The sequence below is a fragment of the Mastomys coucha genome, unplaced genomic scaffold (assembly GCF_008632895.1).
Source record: "Mastomys coucha isolate ucsf_1 unplaced genomic scaffold, UCSF_Mcou_1 pScaffold9, whole genome shotgun sequence".
Classification (NCBI taxonomy): domain Eukaryota; kingdom Metazoa; phylum Chordata; class Mammalia; order Rodentia; family Muridae; genus Mastomys; species Mastomys coucha.
Window position 1 is genome coordinate 37,513,332 of NW_022196915.1, and position 16,195 is coordinate 37,529,526.

General features: G+C 42.4%; 1 protein-coding gene across 1 annotated transcript; it reads right to left on the reverse strand.

The window, feature by feature from the left end:
* Positions 1 to 4,468: 4,468 nt before the first annotated feature.
* On the reverse strand, positions 4,469 to 5,912 carry LOC116085093 (olfactory receptor 6S1). Its single transcript, XM_031362550.1, has one exon. The coding sequence runs from the start codon at positions 5,696 to 5,698 to the stop codon at positions 4,634 to 4,636; it is 1,065 nt and encodes a 354-aa protein (XP_031218410.1). The 5' UTR covers positions 5,699 to 5,912; the 3' UTR covers positions 4,469 to 4,633.
* Between the last annotated feature and the right edge of the window lie 10,283 nt (positions 5,913 to 16,195).

Consider the following 16,195-nt stretch of genomic DNA (forward strand, 5'->3'; position numbering starts at 1 on the left):
CCACAGGTGAGCGCATCCTGCATGGTTAACAATGTTTATTTCCCTTCCCCTACTTGGATGTCAGTTATAACTGGAGAGACAGTTGCTCATTAGTCAAGTCTCCATCCTCTAGAGCTAATTGATTTTTTTCCCCCCTGGTCAGGGTTTCTCCAACGCCTGGATTAGGGCTTATTTTTTAATGAGGTTTTGTGTGGCTTCCTGGCCTGGGTGCCAGAGACAGGGCTGTGGGTCCCTTTAAGTCTGACTTAGGGATCGTAGGCTGGCTTCCTGGCCTGGGTGCCAGAGACAGGACTGTGGGTCCCTTTAAGTCTCACTTAGGGATCGTAGGCTGGCTTCCTGGACTGGTCACTGTAGGTAACGGTTTATTTATGTCAGCTCGACACTGTAGGTAATAATTTGTTGTAAAGTCTTGGGTTCAAGAGAAACACCAGGGAGATTGTCCTCAAGCACACGAGCTTCATTTGATGCCAGACAGAATGGTGGGCTACAAAGGAAAAGGCCTCAGACCACGTCCCGGCCCCCAAGCCCAGAGAGCAAAGGTGCTCATTTAGGCTTTTCAGTGGGGAGGAGGGATCTTACACTGTGAGGAAGAAGTGATAACTTAGAAGATATGAGGGTGGCGGGAGTTAAGGAACTCAGAATGCTTAGCCGACTGTATCGCACAGAATGTGCCATCTGTAGCTTTGACAGGGTAGGGTCTGGTGGCCTCAGGAGCTCGTGTCTTAGGTAAGGTCCTTGTAGCCATGATACATGTCTTATTGTTCTGTTGCTATGAAGAGACACCATAACCAAGGCATCTTAAAGAAGGAAGCACTTCATTGGGGGCTGCTGACCGTTTCAAAGGGTTGGTCTGTGAACATTATGGTGAGGAACATGGCAGCTAGCCATGAGACATAGTGCTGGAACACTGAGAGCTCACAGCTGATCTGTAAGTGATGGGCAGAAAGAACATGCCATGACTCCTACAACAAGGCCACACCTCCTAACCCTTCTTAAGCAGGTCACCAACTGGGGGAACCAAACATTCAAACATATGGGCCTATGGTGGCCATTCTCATCCAAGGCACCACAATAAAACACCATGACCCAAAGCAATTTGGGGAGGAAAGGATTTTTATTTCATCTTACAGCTTGTAGTCCATCATTCGGGAAAGGGACGGGAAGGCGGGAACCTGAGACTGGAGCTGACGCAGAGGCAGTGGAAGAGTGCTGCTTCCTGGCTTGTTTCACATGGCTCTCTCAGTCTGCTTTTTATAACACTCAGGACCATCTGCGCAGGAGTGGTGCCGCAACAGGCTAAGGCAGCAGTTTCCCCATCTTGTATTCTTGCCGAGGCTCTTTTGGATTTAACTAGAATTTGATCTCCTTGATGGAGAATCTCATGCTCTAGTCTAGGAACAGGAGGGCAAGATGCTTCTGTCAAATGGCTTGCTTCTGTGAAGTTTCCCATCACTGCCCCCAGCTGGCTGCTAAGCAAGATGCCAGGACTCTGCCTTCATCACCCTGTGCTGTGTACACTTAGGTCATGAATTCTGATGTACAATCCCAGCTAGCTAGAATAAAGAATTTCAAATGGCTACAAACGCCTGAGTGCTCGCCTCAGGTAGGCTCTGGGTAACAGGAACACCCATAATGAGCTGGGCCCTCCCACATAGATCATCAAACCAGAAACTGCACCAAGGGCTTCTCACAGGCCAGTCGGATGAGGACATGTTCTCAGTTGAGGTTCCCTCTCCCCAAATGACTGTAGCTTGTGTCAAGCTGACATAAAACTGTCAGAACTTGGTTAAAATCTTTTAAGGGAATCTAGATTTTTCTTATTTCTCCTCTCTCACACAAAACAAAACAATTAAAGCTGCCAAAGAGAAATATCAAGGGAAAAAGTCAAATATCAGTATAGTTGGGTATCTCTCAGGGGCAAGCCCCTACACAGCCTTACCTCACAACAAAAATTCTGAAATTTCTGTGTTTCTTGGTTGGTTGGTTTTTGAGACAGGGACTGTCTATGTAGCCCTGGATATCCTGGAACCCACTATGTAGACCAGGCTGCTGGGGCTAACTTTTGAAGGTACCTTTTGGTCTTTAATTATATTTTCTTTTTCTTCTTGAGACCAGGTCTCACTATGTAGCCCTGGCTGGCTGGAACTCATGGCCTCCCAAGTAGAAACCCCCAAGAAATAGGTGCATGCGCCATAGCTACTAAATAAACATTGGAAGACTTCTGTCGTCTTAGGTACAGATATGTGTCTTGGCTTACTTTGTAGTTTATGTCGGATGAAAACCAGAAATGTTTTCCAAAACAACGTTTGGAAGTTTGTGGTTAAAAGCCTTTAAAGAATGTACTGACTTGAAATACTGCAAAGAGAGCCTGCCAGACCGCACATGTGGAGCAAAGGGTCAGGGGGTCCCTAAAAAGTGCTCCTGTTGCACACTGAGAAACATACACACGCAGGACCCCAAATTCCTTCCAGCCTGGGCCATGGCCACTCTGCTCCCACAGACAGGAGGCAGAGGAATGATTGGAAGCCATCTCCTTACCTGGTAGTAAACTTGGCAACTCTGCTAATGAAGCCAGACGGTTTAGTTTCGTTTTTCTGATTTTTATTTTATTTTGGGTGTATGGGTGTTTTTGGCTGCATGTGTGTGTGCTGCATGCATGCAGTGTTCTTGGAGGACAGAAGAGGGTGCTGAAGTGCACTGGAGCCCCCTAGAACTGTCCAACATTTTAGCAAAGTTGTGGTCATCGATTTTAGATTCAGTGTTGGGCCTGACATCTCTACTACTCCTTAATTTATCCAAGACAGACAGCTTGCTATATGGAAGACACTACATAATATTTTTTTGAGATTTTATTTTTACTTGTGTGTATTAAGATTTATGTTTATTTATTTATATTTAATTTTATGTGAATGCCTGCTTCTCTATATGAGCACCTGGCTCATGTAGGTACAAGATCTCTCATTGAACTGGAAGCTCACCCTTTTTTCCCTAGGCTGGCAGGCCAATGAAGCCTTGGGATCTCCCTCTTTCCCCCAATGCTGGAGCTGAGGTTCTCACAGGCCTGCTGGCCTTTTACATAGGTACCTGGGATTTGAACTGAGATCCCCAGGGCTGCACAGCAAGTGCTTTAACCCATAGAGTCATCTTCCCTGCCCCTATTATTATCTATTAGTAGTATTATTAAATCATCATCATTTATGGGGTCTCATATATCCCAGACTGTAGGTTGAAAATTACCCTGAACTTTGGAAACCATCCAAATAGCAATATTACAGAAGCATATTATTAAATCTAGTTTACAAAGTGATAGGGCTCAAACCCAAAACTTCACTCTATACTCCCCAGGTCTCTTTTTTATTTTTTTCTAATATTATTGGTTTGTATAGATAACTGAAAACTTTGTTGAAAGTGTAATTGATTTTTAACCTTTGAATAAAGGTGTACTTAAATATTCCTAAATACTGAATAAGGAATATTTAACAGATTTTCCCAGATAAATTCACAGATGTTCCAACACTTCAGGTATTATGAAGATGGATGGAAGGTGAAATGGTAGATATTTTCGGTCTTGCTATGTCAATAGTATGAGCTGGGCTGGAGAGATGACTCCACAGTCAAGAGTACTTGCTGCTCCTCAGAGAATCTGAGACTGGCTCCCAGTACCCACAATCTCCTCTTTGCACGTCTTCACTTATGACTGTGATACAATCTGGAGGCCTTGATCAACTTCATATTCTCAGGAAGCCAAAAACCCAGTCTCTTCTCCAGGGCTGGCAGTTGAAAATCTCTGAAGAGTTTCCCCCCTGCCTTAGGGCTTTATCGCTGTGAAGAGACAGCTTGGCCAAAGGCAACTCTTATAAAGGAAAACATGTAATCGGAGCATGCTAAGAGTTTCAGAGGTTTCAGTCCATTATCATCATGGTGGGAAACATGGCGGCCTCAATGCAGACCTAGTGCTGAGAGCGTTACATCTTGACCCACAGGCAGCAGAAGGAGACTGTGTGTCTGTCACACTGGAAGGAATTTGAGCATAGGAGACCTCAAAGCCCCGCCCCTTAGTGACACACTTCCTTCCATGAGACCACACCTACTCCAAGGCCACACCTCCTAATAGTGCCACTCCCTATTAGGCCAAACATTCACACACATAAGTCTATGGAAGCACCACACTCCCCTAATTTAGGATTAATCAGTTTGAAGAAAGAATAATCGATTGGCCTATAACTGTTGTGCCTATCAGCCGAGGGCCTATTGGCAAGGGGGAAAAGAAGCCTTCCAGGCCTTTCTTTTAAGTTGCTAAGTTTTTGTAACATCAGGAAGAAAAAGCCAGCCATGTTGGAAGCTGGTCACCTTTACTACCTAGCCATGGCCCCTCTCCCTGTCTACCTACTAGAGAATCTCTGTCTGACTCCTGGTCTCTTGTGGGCATATCCCATAATCCCCACATAGGCACATACTTAATAAGATATTGAAAATAGTATGAGTTGTTATTACGAAGCCTACTATAGAGTCAACTCATTTTGCTTGAAAGAAATGTAGGCTTGCTCTCCTTGAATCTCACTGTGGCTCCTCTCATGATGAAGGTAAAGCTGGCAATGGAGATGTGTGGACCTGAGCCTGAGTCCCTTCACTTTCAACTGACGGTCTTCTTTCTCAAACCATCTCCAAGTAAAGACTGCTCTAAAAGCTTTGCGACTACCTTCCTGCACATCTCTTTCAAAGCTTCCTTGACTTGATCGTTGCGCAAGGCATAGATAAATGGATTCAGCAGAGGGGTCACAAATGTCGTTATCACGGTTACTGACCAGTTCGTGTCCACAGAGCCGCTCTGGGATGGCCTTACGTAAAGGAAAATGGCACTCCCATAGAAAAGGGTTACCACTATCAAGTGGGAGGTACAGGTGGAAAAAGCCTTCTGCCGACCTGAAGCAGAGGGGATGCGCAAGACAGCCAGCGCTATGTGGCCGTAGGACGCAGCAGTAACGGTGAGCGAGGACACGATGACAAGAAAGGCCAGGATAAAGTCAACCTCCTCAAGTCTCGTGGTGTTGGTACATGCCAGGTGAAGCAAGGGCCCACTGTCACAGAAGAAGTGCCGAACCACGGCACCCCGTTTGCAGAAAGGGAGCAAGGCCACAGCCACTGTGGGGCCAAGCACAGGGAGGAGTCCCCCCATCCAGCAGGCCAAGGCCACCCGAAAACACACGGCTCCACTCATGAGCAAGGGGTAATGCAGAGGACGGCAGATGGCCAGGTAGCGATCCACAGACATGACGGCCAACAGGAGGAACTCAGAGGCCCCGAGAAAGAAGTAAAAGTAAAACTGAGTAATACAGGCAGCGAAAGAAATGCTGTGCCGTCTCGAGAGGAAATTGCTCAGCATCTTCGGAATGATGACGGAAGTGATCAGAATCTCTAGGCAGGACAAGTTAGCCAGGAAGAAATACATGGGCGTCTGCAGTCGATGATCCGCTCCCACCAACCCCACAATCAACACGTTGCCTGTGAGAGTCAACAGGTAAATGAAAAGGAACATGGAGAAGAACACTTCCACTCCTGTGCTGTTGAGGTTCGGGAAGCCGGCCAGGACAAACTCCGTAGTGCCTTCACTCTGGTTCCCACGCAGAGTCATTGTTATCTTTCCCAGCTGTAAGACAATATGAATGTGCCCGTGATGAAGAGATGTTCTGTCACCCATCCTGAAACTCAAGGTCACTATCTGCTTACAGAGAAATTTCCCCTAAAAGGTAGCTGAGTCTTAAGAAAACGTCAGGAGCCTGTATCTTCAACTATCCCATTCTCAAATTTTGACTGATGGCTCTTCATTATGATGGGGAAGATATGTCTAAACATCTGAGTTGGGTAAAAAATACGAGAATGAGATTTTGGGAAGAAGCAGAGCTCCAGTTGATTTCCTGCCTTAGAATTCTTGCGTCTCTACACACACTGACTGTGTACACCCTGCTCCTCCGTTACAAATTTCGGTAGGGAGCAAGGGAAATGACAGGACAAAGGATCCAAACATTTCCCGTGTCAACCTAACAAGCGAGGTGGCAGAGAAAATCAGGACGATAGTCAAAGCCCTGGCTTGGTTTGCCCCAAGGTTTGGAAACCGATCAAGGGATGGAGTCCCTGTTTGCATTTCAATTACCCAGCTAAACAATTGAGAATAGAGACGGGGCATTTTATACACCAGTTCTCCCTATTTATAGAGAATTTTCACAATAAACCAAGAGCCTAACCTAGCTCAGATCACCACAAACTGCTTGCATTTCTGAAGTAACTGTAGTACATATAAAGGAGACAATAGCAGGAAGCCATTTTGATCCACTCACTTCACCTGTTGTATTCAAGCTAAGTGCCCTGGCTAATATTAATATGAGCTCAAAAGGCCTTTTTCAATTTGTGACATTCTCCCTTCTGGGACACAGTCTGAAGCCTTCTCAAAAACAGGCTGTCAGTAACAGAATTGCAAATTCCTGCTATAACTAATTAAACTGGAAATTCAGGTTGATTCAAGTCCTTCCAGTCCCACAAACTTAAAAAAAAAAAAAAAATCAAATTGATGGCATTCTAAAGTGCTGCTGTCTCTAAAAGTCTCCACTATATGGAAAACACAAACTAAAGTTAAGAAAGAACTAACTAAACACTCTAAATAGCAAAACATCAGGATTGATTTTCAGAGCACTGATTGTTCTCAGGCTACAAACACCCCATTCTTGTAGTGAGATTTTTAGGACAACCATCCCACCCCCGGCAGACGTTAGACACCTGACTCTACTCTGGTCCCTGTTCTGACCTCTTGATCTTAGATGTGGGAGTGGGAAGCATGTGCCCCTTTCGTCTAGGATGCAGAGCTTTGTGGTTATCCACCCTAGGGGCTCATCGCTGCCACTCCTCCTTCCAGCATCTACAGAAATCACACTGCACAGGGTAGGACTACAGTTTTAGCTCTGCTCTCACCATGCATCACATTCTGTATTCAGTGATTCAAAGACAGGCCATGTTGCTGGATCACTGTCCAATGCCTAACAACATAACAGGAAAATTTAGGTTTGTGACTCGTAGCGAAGAAATGCTACTGGTATGTATAGAATGCTAAGAAGAATGTGAAACATGAGCCACAGTAAGTCGTGTTCTCAAGAAAGAGATGCCTAAAATACAGGCTCTGGAGGGAGCACTTGAAGGGAGAAGAACATTTTCTACAGAAGCAAAGAATATGACCTAAGAATAGAAAGTAAGGATGCAGTGTAGAGACGCCACCCGGTACCTCGAAGCAGATCTTTTTCCTGGCCTTCTGTCATTCCTTGTGAAACCATCTCATTGGACTGAACCTATCTATATCTCATGTAATGGGGGATGACTCTCCTGCTCCGGAATGCCCTTGATATTTCATAAGCGTAGGACCCTGAAAATTTTATCTTCCCGGTTTGTGAGTCAGTATTGCCTCCACCCTCCCATCCTTCCATCAGCCTGCACTGCAAAACTGAGAGTAGCCTGGCATCCTCGCAGCTCCAGGGATGAATTCTGCACTTGGGAAAACAAGAGAGCTTGCTTAAGGCCTCTTCCCTTGGGTTCTTCTCCCTGGCATATCCGCTGGTGCTGATCTTCCACCGAGTGAGCACAGGGGCTTTCTGACCCCGAGGAGGGTGTGACCTTGTTCCCAGATTTCCCTTTGTTCTGTTTCTCTGATTGAGTGATTTGAGATAAGGTCTCACTAAGTAGCCTTGGACCTTGCTATGTAGACCGGGTTGACCTGGGATTCACAGAGTTGAATTTAAACACCGTTCCTGGATTTACTGTCCCTTCTTATATACCATGAGCAAGTCAAACTTCAGGGCTCAGTCTCCCTCTCTGTAGATAGAATGGCTGCTACAAAATGATCAGTGCCCTAGGCTGACCTAGGCACAGTTCATGTGAAGTTCATGTCTCCACACTAAAATGTCATTGCAAGAACAGTAGTCAGAAGGCAAGGAGTGAACATGGGCAGTTACTTCTACCTTAAGAGTACAACACACTTACCAATAGATGTTTTCCTCTCTAGTGGCTGTAAACCATTGTAATTTTTTTTGTCTTGACAGGCTTTAGGAATAGAATATCTATTGTTTTGCTTTTAGACCCCACTCTTCCTGGCTCCTGGTTTTAGAGTGAGTGAAGGGAAAAAAACCGCTTGAAGTCATTGGTCTCTAAAAAATCTCTGTATTGCAAGGTAGGATCTTCCATGGGCCACTTTGGTTTCTAGTGGAGAAATAAGTTTTGATCCAGACATGAGGAGCTTAAGCAGCAGCAGAGCTGGGGAGAGAGAAATTATCCAGACAGCAAGATGATAAAAGAGAGAGTGGGGTGCAAACATGTCCCAAAAGTTCCAAAAATTTGTGATTCTATGATAACTTTCTAGACTCGGTGCCTGGTAAATCTGAAAAGGCAACAAAGAATTTTTTTTTTTTTTCATTTGACATCAACCATCCTAAGTCAGGCAACTGCAAAAGAAGCATTAAGTGTGGAAATGAGCCTGACCAGCCTCAACCGCCTTGTTCCTCATGACACTCAGGGGGAAATAACTGTAACCTAAGCAACATAGACTTCACCTCTTCACCCTGAGGACTCCAAATGATAGTGTGACTCTTCCCCTTGGGTTCTATGGTAGAAAATAATGGGAGACCCAAGGGTGTGATGAGATAGTAAGAGCCTGTCCATACCGTGTCTCTCCCTGCCATATACTTTATATCCTGCCAATCATATGGAATTCCACATTCCCAAAACATTGTCAAGGATGCTGGACAGCCGCTCACCTGTGTTCTTCTCTATGTACCATAGGCTCCTTCCTAAAGACCTGATGGTTTCCTCTTTGGGTCCAAGCCTCAGTTTACTCAATTCTCTTACCCATTCCTCTCCCTCCCACCTCTCTGACCACTTTCCAACCAGAACTATGACCAGTTCTGCTGACTTCTTTCCAACCTGATGCTTAACCTGGTATGTTTGGACCTTTTTTTCTTGGCTCATCTTCTACTCTCTTCATCTTTAGGGCACTAAGTTTTCACCTTTGCATTTCTGGTATGAGTCACAATACTAGATGCATAAAGATGCCACGCGCACTCACCTGCTCTGAAGCCCCAGCCTGGAAGAGCAGTTGCTCCTCTGAAATAAACATGAGTTGGGTTTTGAGCCAAGTAGAACAACACCCAGGGCCTTCCAGGATCAGTTTGACTGGATTCTGTCCTTGCTGGATATAATCCTTTTGAGATCATTAAAGACAGCCATAAAGAAGCCTGGGCAATGTGAGACAAGCCATCAACAAACTATAAGGAAGGAGCAAGAGTGGACTGGAGCATTGGTAGAGCTGTTGCATCAATCTAAGCTCTAAGTGGGAGCTCTCACTCCTAAGCTAAGGGAAGGATGCATCTAAAGAGAAGACTCAAGGAGTGTGAGAGCTATCTAGAGAACTCTATACAAAAAATTAAACCTTAGCTGAAGCAGGACCTCGTGGCTCATGCCTGTAAGCCCAGTACTTGGATTATCCCGAATTTGAGACCAGCTTGGGATACACACGATTCTGAATAATTAAAAAAAAAAAAACCTTTGATTGAATTATAATACTTAAAGTGACTAAAAATAAGGCAAGACCATTTTTAAATTTTGGCTCGCATACAAAGAAATTTGTTTCCTTGAGACATTTTCACAATGCATATTATTATGATTTTATTATTTATTTTTATTTGCCCTCCTACACTTCCCCATATCCCTTCTCAGCATCTGTGAATCTCCTCCCACCTTCCCTTTAAATGACATTTACATCCTATTACCTGCTCTGTTGCCCCTCCCTTAGTCTCTGCCTTTCACAGTCACCTTCCTACTTCCATATCTTATATACATACACATAGGATACATGTATGTGTACATATATACACTTACAAATATGTATGTGTACAATGTATGTATAAATTTAAATATAGACCCCATATATTGGAAAAACACAATGTTTGTCTTCTGAGTTTGGCTTATTTCCACCCATTTTCCTACGAATGTCATCATTTCATTCTGTGCGACAGCTGAAGACAACTCTGCCGTGTATACTTACCCACATTTTCCTTTCCTGTTTGTCTGTCAGTTGTTGGTTGGTTCCACTTAGCTACTGTGAACAAAGCAGCAATGAAGGCAGGGAGACGAGGAGCTCTGGGGTGCGCTGGCTTAGCCTCCTCAGGTAAGGCTGGATTGGTTGGTTATATGGTAGGTTTTGGTATTTTGAAGAGTGTCCGCATTGACTTCCACATTGGCTGGACCCGTTTCTATTCTGACTAGGAGGACATAAAAACGTCTCTTTCCCTTCGTCCTGGTCAACATTTGTGCTCACTTTTTGCTTGGTGATTCCAACTGGGGTGACTTGATGTCTCAGAGTAATTTTATTTTTCTTCCTGATGGCTAGGGATATTAAACACATTTTCAAATCCTCATTGGCCATTTTTGTTTCATTTTTCTTTCTGAAGAGCTGTCTATTCAGTTCATAGGTCACTTATTAGTCATATAACTTTTGTTATTTAACTTTGGGGTTCTGGATAGTTTTTAAATATTTATCTCCTATGAGACATAGCAAAGGTTTTTTTTTCTCATTCAGCAGGCCATTTCTTCACTACAAAGATTGCTTCCTTTGTGGCACTGAAGTGGTTTAATCTTGTGTGATCTTGTTTGTCAACTATTAAGGTTATTTCTTGTACTGTTAGAATCTTTTCCAAGAAGTCCTTAACTGTTCTTGAAGCTCTTTCTTTCTTTCCTCTGTCAATCTCAAAGTTTCAGATCTTAAGGTATTCAATCCATTTGGAATGAGTTTCTCTATGGGGTAAGATATGTGTAGTTTCATTTTTCTACATGCATGCAAGACAAGTAGATTTTCCAGAACTATTTGTTGAAGAGATTCTTCATGCCAGAATATGTTTGTGTCATCTTTATCAAAGATTAAGCGTTAAAATTAAGTATTAAACTTGTGTGAAAATGACTCTGGCACTCAGCTAATAATACAATCAAGCCTAGTTGATCGTGTAATAGTAGAGCGTAGTAGGGAAAATGTGCTTATGTCTGTGACTGCATATGCTCATAATGTTTTAGATTTTATCTTTAAGGTATAGGCACATGGTTCAAAGTAAAGCTATAACAATATGTAGGTTAACAACACTAGGTATAGCTCAATGGCAGTTCACTGAGAGCTTGCACAACGCACTTGTATCTCCAGCAACACAAGGAAAACCAAATTCCTTCCTTGTCCATATCCACTCATGCCCCATCATCCAATTGACCATTTTCATTAGTTTAGTGTTGATTCTTCCAATGTTTTTTGTTGTTGTTGTTATATGACAGCAAAAGGCAAATGCATAAAGTAACTAATAAATTTTTTTCACATTAATAACCATAGTTAAACCATTTTCTACCTGTTCTTGTTAATAAGAGAGAGGGAATTTTATAGGATATAAAAGAAGAGTTTATTTTGGCTCCCAGCTCCAGGGGGATAGGAGTCTGTTGTGGTGGGGAGGTATGGTAGCAAGTGGCAAGCATAGTTGCAGGAAACAGAAGCTGAGAAGTCAAATGGTTAGGAGGAAACAGAAAGAGGGAACAGGAAGTGGCATAAGGCTTTTAATCTCAAATATGTCCCCTGGTGACATTCTTCCTCCACCAGGGCTGCACTACCTAACCCACCCCAAACAGTGCTATCAACTGGGGACCAAGTGTTCAAACACCCAAGCCCATGGAGGCAAGTTCTTACTGAGTCTGTCTCATGCTCTAAATTCAGAGAGGGAAATGGAGTAAATATATAATAGTGGCAATTAAGTCTCTGTGAGATGACTAAGTTTTTAGAAATACAGTATTTCCTTAGTTAAAAATTAACATCTGAGAGCTGGTGAGATTAACATCTGAGAGCTGGTGAGATGGCTCAGCGCGTAAGAGCACTGACTGCTCTTCTGAAGGTCCTGAGTTCAAATCTAACCAACAACAAACAAACAAACAAAAATTCACATCTGGGGGTAGAGAGACGGCTCAGAGGTTAAGAGCAATGGTGCTCTTCCAGAGGTCCTGAGTTCAATTCCCAGCAACCACATGGTGGCTCACAACCATTTGTAATGGGATCTGATGCCCTCTTCTGGTGTGTCTGAAGACAGCCACAGTGTATAAAAATATATAAAAATAAATAAATCTTTTTTTTTTAAATTAACATCAGAAATATCTCCCTAAAGATAGAAACTAATTCTGCAGAATTAGCCAACCAGTCTCTGGGGAACGTCAAATACCATGTGGGTTATACAGATCCCAGGACATGCAAACTGATAATGAACTCCAAAAGGAATTCAACTTTATCTGAAGCAACCCTGCTTCTAATCCAGACATTGTGGAGGCAAGGTGGGAATTCAAGAACACAGAGAGTCACAGTTTGTAGTGCAGAGATCTTATTGGAATAATGGTTGGGATACAGAAGTCCCGTTTTCATTCTGACAGATTCCTTAAAATTAATTTCTTCTTTCCCTCCATTTAAGTTTTTAACAGCATAGGAAAGCATGACAAAGTACTGTCACAAGATACGGTAACTGAAGTTTAGCTCAGTCCAGGCTGCTGTAACAACTTACCGTGAGCCCGGTGGGCTGAAGATATAGGTTGGCAGCAGAGCACTTGCCTATCTAGCGTGCACAAAGTTCAATTTTTGGCTACCACACTACAAAAACAAACATTTAGTTTCTCATTTATCTCCAGGATTAAAAAAAAATAAGCCACACATTTATTTTCTCATTATTGAAGATAGAAGCTGCTGGGAGCCAGGGTCTTTGCAGCCAGGTCCTCAGCAAGGGCTCTTTGCTCTACTCGTGGAGTCGTTTCACTTAGATGAAAAGAGCAGGCTAGACCTCTGGCCTCATCTTGTAAGGGAACTAGTTGTTCTGTTGATTAGTGTTCTGCCCTACATCAACCATCCTCCTGTCACTATAACAAAAACTTAAGATAATCAACTTTAAAAGAAAAAAAAAAAGCTGCATTTAGCTCACAGGTTTTTTGCCTGTTTGGCTGGTTATTTTTTGAAACAGCATCTCACTATGTAGATCAATCTGGCTTTAACCTCCCTGCCTCTGCTTCCTCCTGGCTTAGCTCACAGTTTTTGAGGTCTAGTCCCGCATCTGGAGGACTCCATGATGTTGAGCATCAGACCTAGGGCCTTGCACATGCTAAGGAAGCACGGTACAATGACGACTCTGACCATACTCTCACACTGTGATGTGTGGTCTCACGGCAAGCACCAGAGCAGCAGGCCAACTGGCACCAGAATAGAATCCCAAACAAACCTTTCTAACTTTAAGTTGATTATTGTGCTTCAGTCCCTGTAGCAAAATATCAGAAATAAGCAACTTTTTACAAATAAAAGTTGATCTTGGGTCACAGTTTTAGAGGTTCCTAGTTCATAACATTGATGAACACTTCATGGTTTACATTTTTAAATTTAATTAAAATATAATTACATTATTTTTCCTTCCTCTCTTTCTTCCTATCCCTACCATCTTTGACTCTACCATCGCTCCCTCCCAAAATCACAACCTCTTCATTTACCATTGCTGTCACACACACACACACACACACAGCCTGTTGAGTAGCATACACTGTTGTCTGCTTGAATATCTTTCTAGGGCCTATCACATTGCATTAGATAACCAAGCATGGAGCTTACCACACCTACAAACTCCTAGTGGCCACACCAGGCTGGGACTCAAGTAACTGATTTTCACTTTACTACATGCTATTTGAAGATGCCCCTCCTCTCATGTCAACTCCACTCACTGGAGATCCCAATTCTTGGAACAGAGCCCAAGTCCCCAAAGATCTTTCACCCTGTCTTTGCAGATTATTCTTTAGTTTACTACAGCGTATCTGAGGAAGCCTCTCCTCCATCAAAACTTCCAACTACCTAGGGACCTGCCTCTTGGTGTAGACGGGGTTTCCTTAGCTCCTTCCCACAGACTCTCCCAGCTTCTTTCCTGTGCTAAGCTCTATTCCTCTCTGCTACCCACCAGGAGACTCACAGGCTTTCCTAAGATCCAAAAAGATCAAAAGAAAACAAGGACCATGGCACCTACCCAATAGAAACAAGACCAGATGTCAGCACTCCGGTCACCTGAATCATCTCTACCCCAGATGTCTAGACATCACCAGGACCCAGAAATCCTCCTACAACAGACACTAAGAAGTGTAATTATGTAATATAACTGGAACACAAGACTCCTACATTCCAATTATGAAAATGTTCAAGGACCTTAAAGAGAATATAAATAAATCCATTAATCAACTCTATTAAAACACAAACAGTGGAATAAAATAATCAAAATAGTTCAGAAAGAAGAAATAGGATCACTAAAGAAAACAAACTGAGAAAGCTGGAAATGAAAATCTTAAGAAGCCAAACAAAAACCTCACGGTAAGCCTCACCAACAGAATACAAGAGATGGAAAGAAGAACCACAAATGTTGATGACAAGGTAGAAGAAATGGATACCTCATTCAAAAAAGATGTTAATTCTAAAAAAAAGTTCCAGGCACAAAACATCCAGAAAACCTGGGACAGTATGAAAAAATCAAATCTACAAAAAGGCTATAGGCTTTAAGACACAAAAATATTTGCAATATTATAGAAAAAAATTGCCCTAATCCAGAAAAGGAGATGCCTATCAAGGTAAGGTACAAGAAGCATACAGAACATCAAGTAGACAAGACCAGAAAAGAAATTTCCCACAATACATAATAATCAAAACAATAAATGTACAGAACAACAACAACAGAATATTAAAAGCTACAGAGGAAAAGCTCCAAGTAACATCCAAAGGCAGACTCATTAGAATCATTCAAGACTTCACAATGGAGACTCTAAAAAGCCAGAATGGCCTAGACAGCCATTCTACAAACTCTAATAGGCCACAGATACCAGCTAAACTACTATACCTAACAAAACTATCAATGACAATAGACAGAGGGGGGAAATTCTATGATAAAACGAAAACTAAGCAGTACCTATCTACCAATCCAGTTCTACAAGAGGCACTAGAGGGAAAACCTCAATCTAAAGGTTAACCACACCCCAAAAAACAGAAGGAATATACAACCCCAGACCAGAAAATCAAAAGAGGGGGAAAAATCCTCATCATAACAACAAAATAACAGGAATCAATAAACACTGCTTATTTATAACTCTTGATATTAATGGCCTCCATTTCCCTCATTAAACAAAAAAGGGACACGGAGTAAAAAAAAAAATTAGATTAGAAGACAGGTTCCATCTTTCTGCTGAATCCAAGAAGCATACCTTACCAACAAGGCTGCTGAGAAGCAAATGGACCAAAGAGGCACATCTTCTTTGTGTAACCCTTTCAATATCTGACTAAACAGACTTCAGACAAAACTAATCTGAAAATATAGGGAAGAACACTACATACTCATCAAAGGAAAACTCCACCAAGAGGATATCACAATTCTAAACACTTATGCATCAAAGACACTAAAGTTCATAAAAGAAGTACTACTACGACTGTAATAATATTGGATGACTTCAATACCCCACTCTTTCTAATAGACAGGCCACCCAGATAAAAACCAAACAGAAAAATACTGGAGTTAAATAATGTCATAAATCAAATGGTCCTAGGACATATTTACAGAACATATTACCCAAGCAAAAAAAGAATATAACTTCTTCTTAGAAGCTCATGAAGATCTCTCCAAAATTGGCCACATTCTTTAACACAAAGCAAGTCTCAACAAATATAAGAAAATTGTAATAACACTGCATTTTAGATTAAAGCTAGATATCAACAACAATAGAGACAGCAGAGCTCATGGAAATGGAACAACTTACTAATGAATGAAAACTGGGCTAAGATAGAAAGAAGGAAATTTAAAAACTTTTTAGAATTTAGTGAAAATGAAATCACAAAATACCTGAACCTATGGGACACAATGAAGGTGGCTCTAAGTGGCAAGTTCATAGCACTAAGCACCTATGTAAAAGAAAACGGGAAAGACTGGGCAATGGTGGTACATGCCTTTAATCCCAGTACTTGGAAGACAGAGGCAGGTAAATGTTTGAATTTGAGGACAGCCTGGTCTATGGAGAGAGTTCCAGGACAGCCAGGGCTACACAGAAAAAACCCTGTCACAAAAAGAAAAGAGAGAGGAAGAGAGGA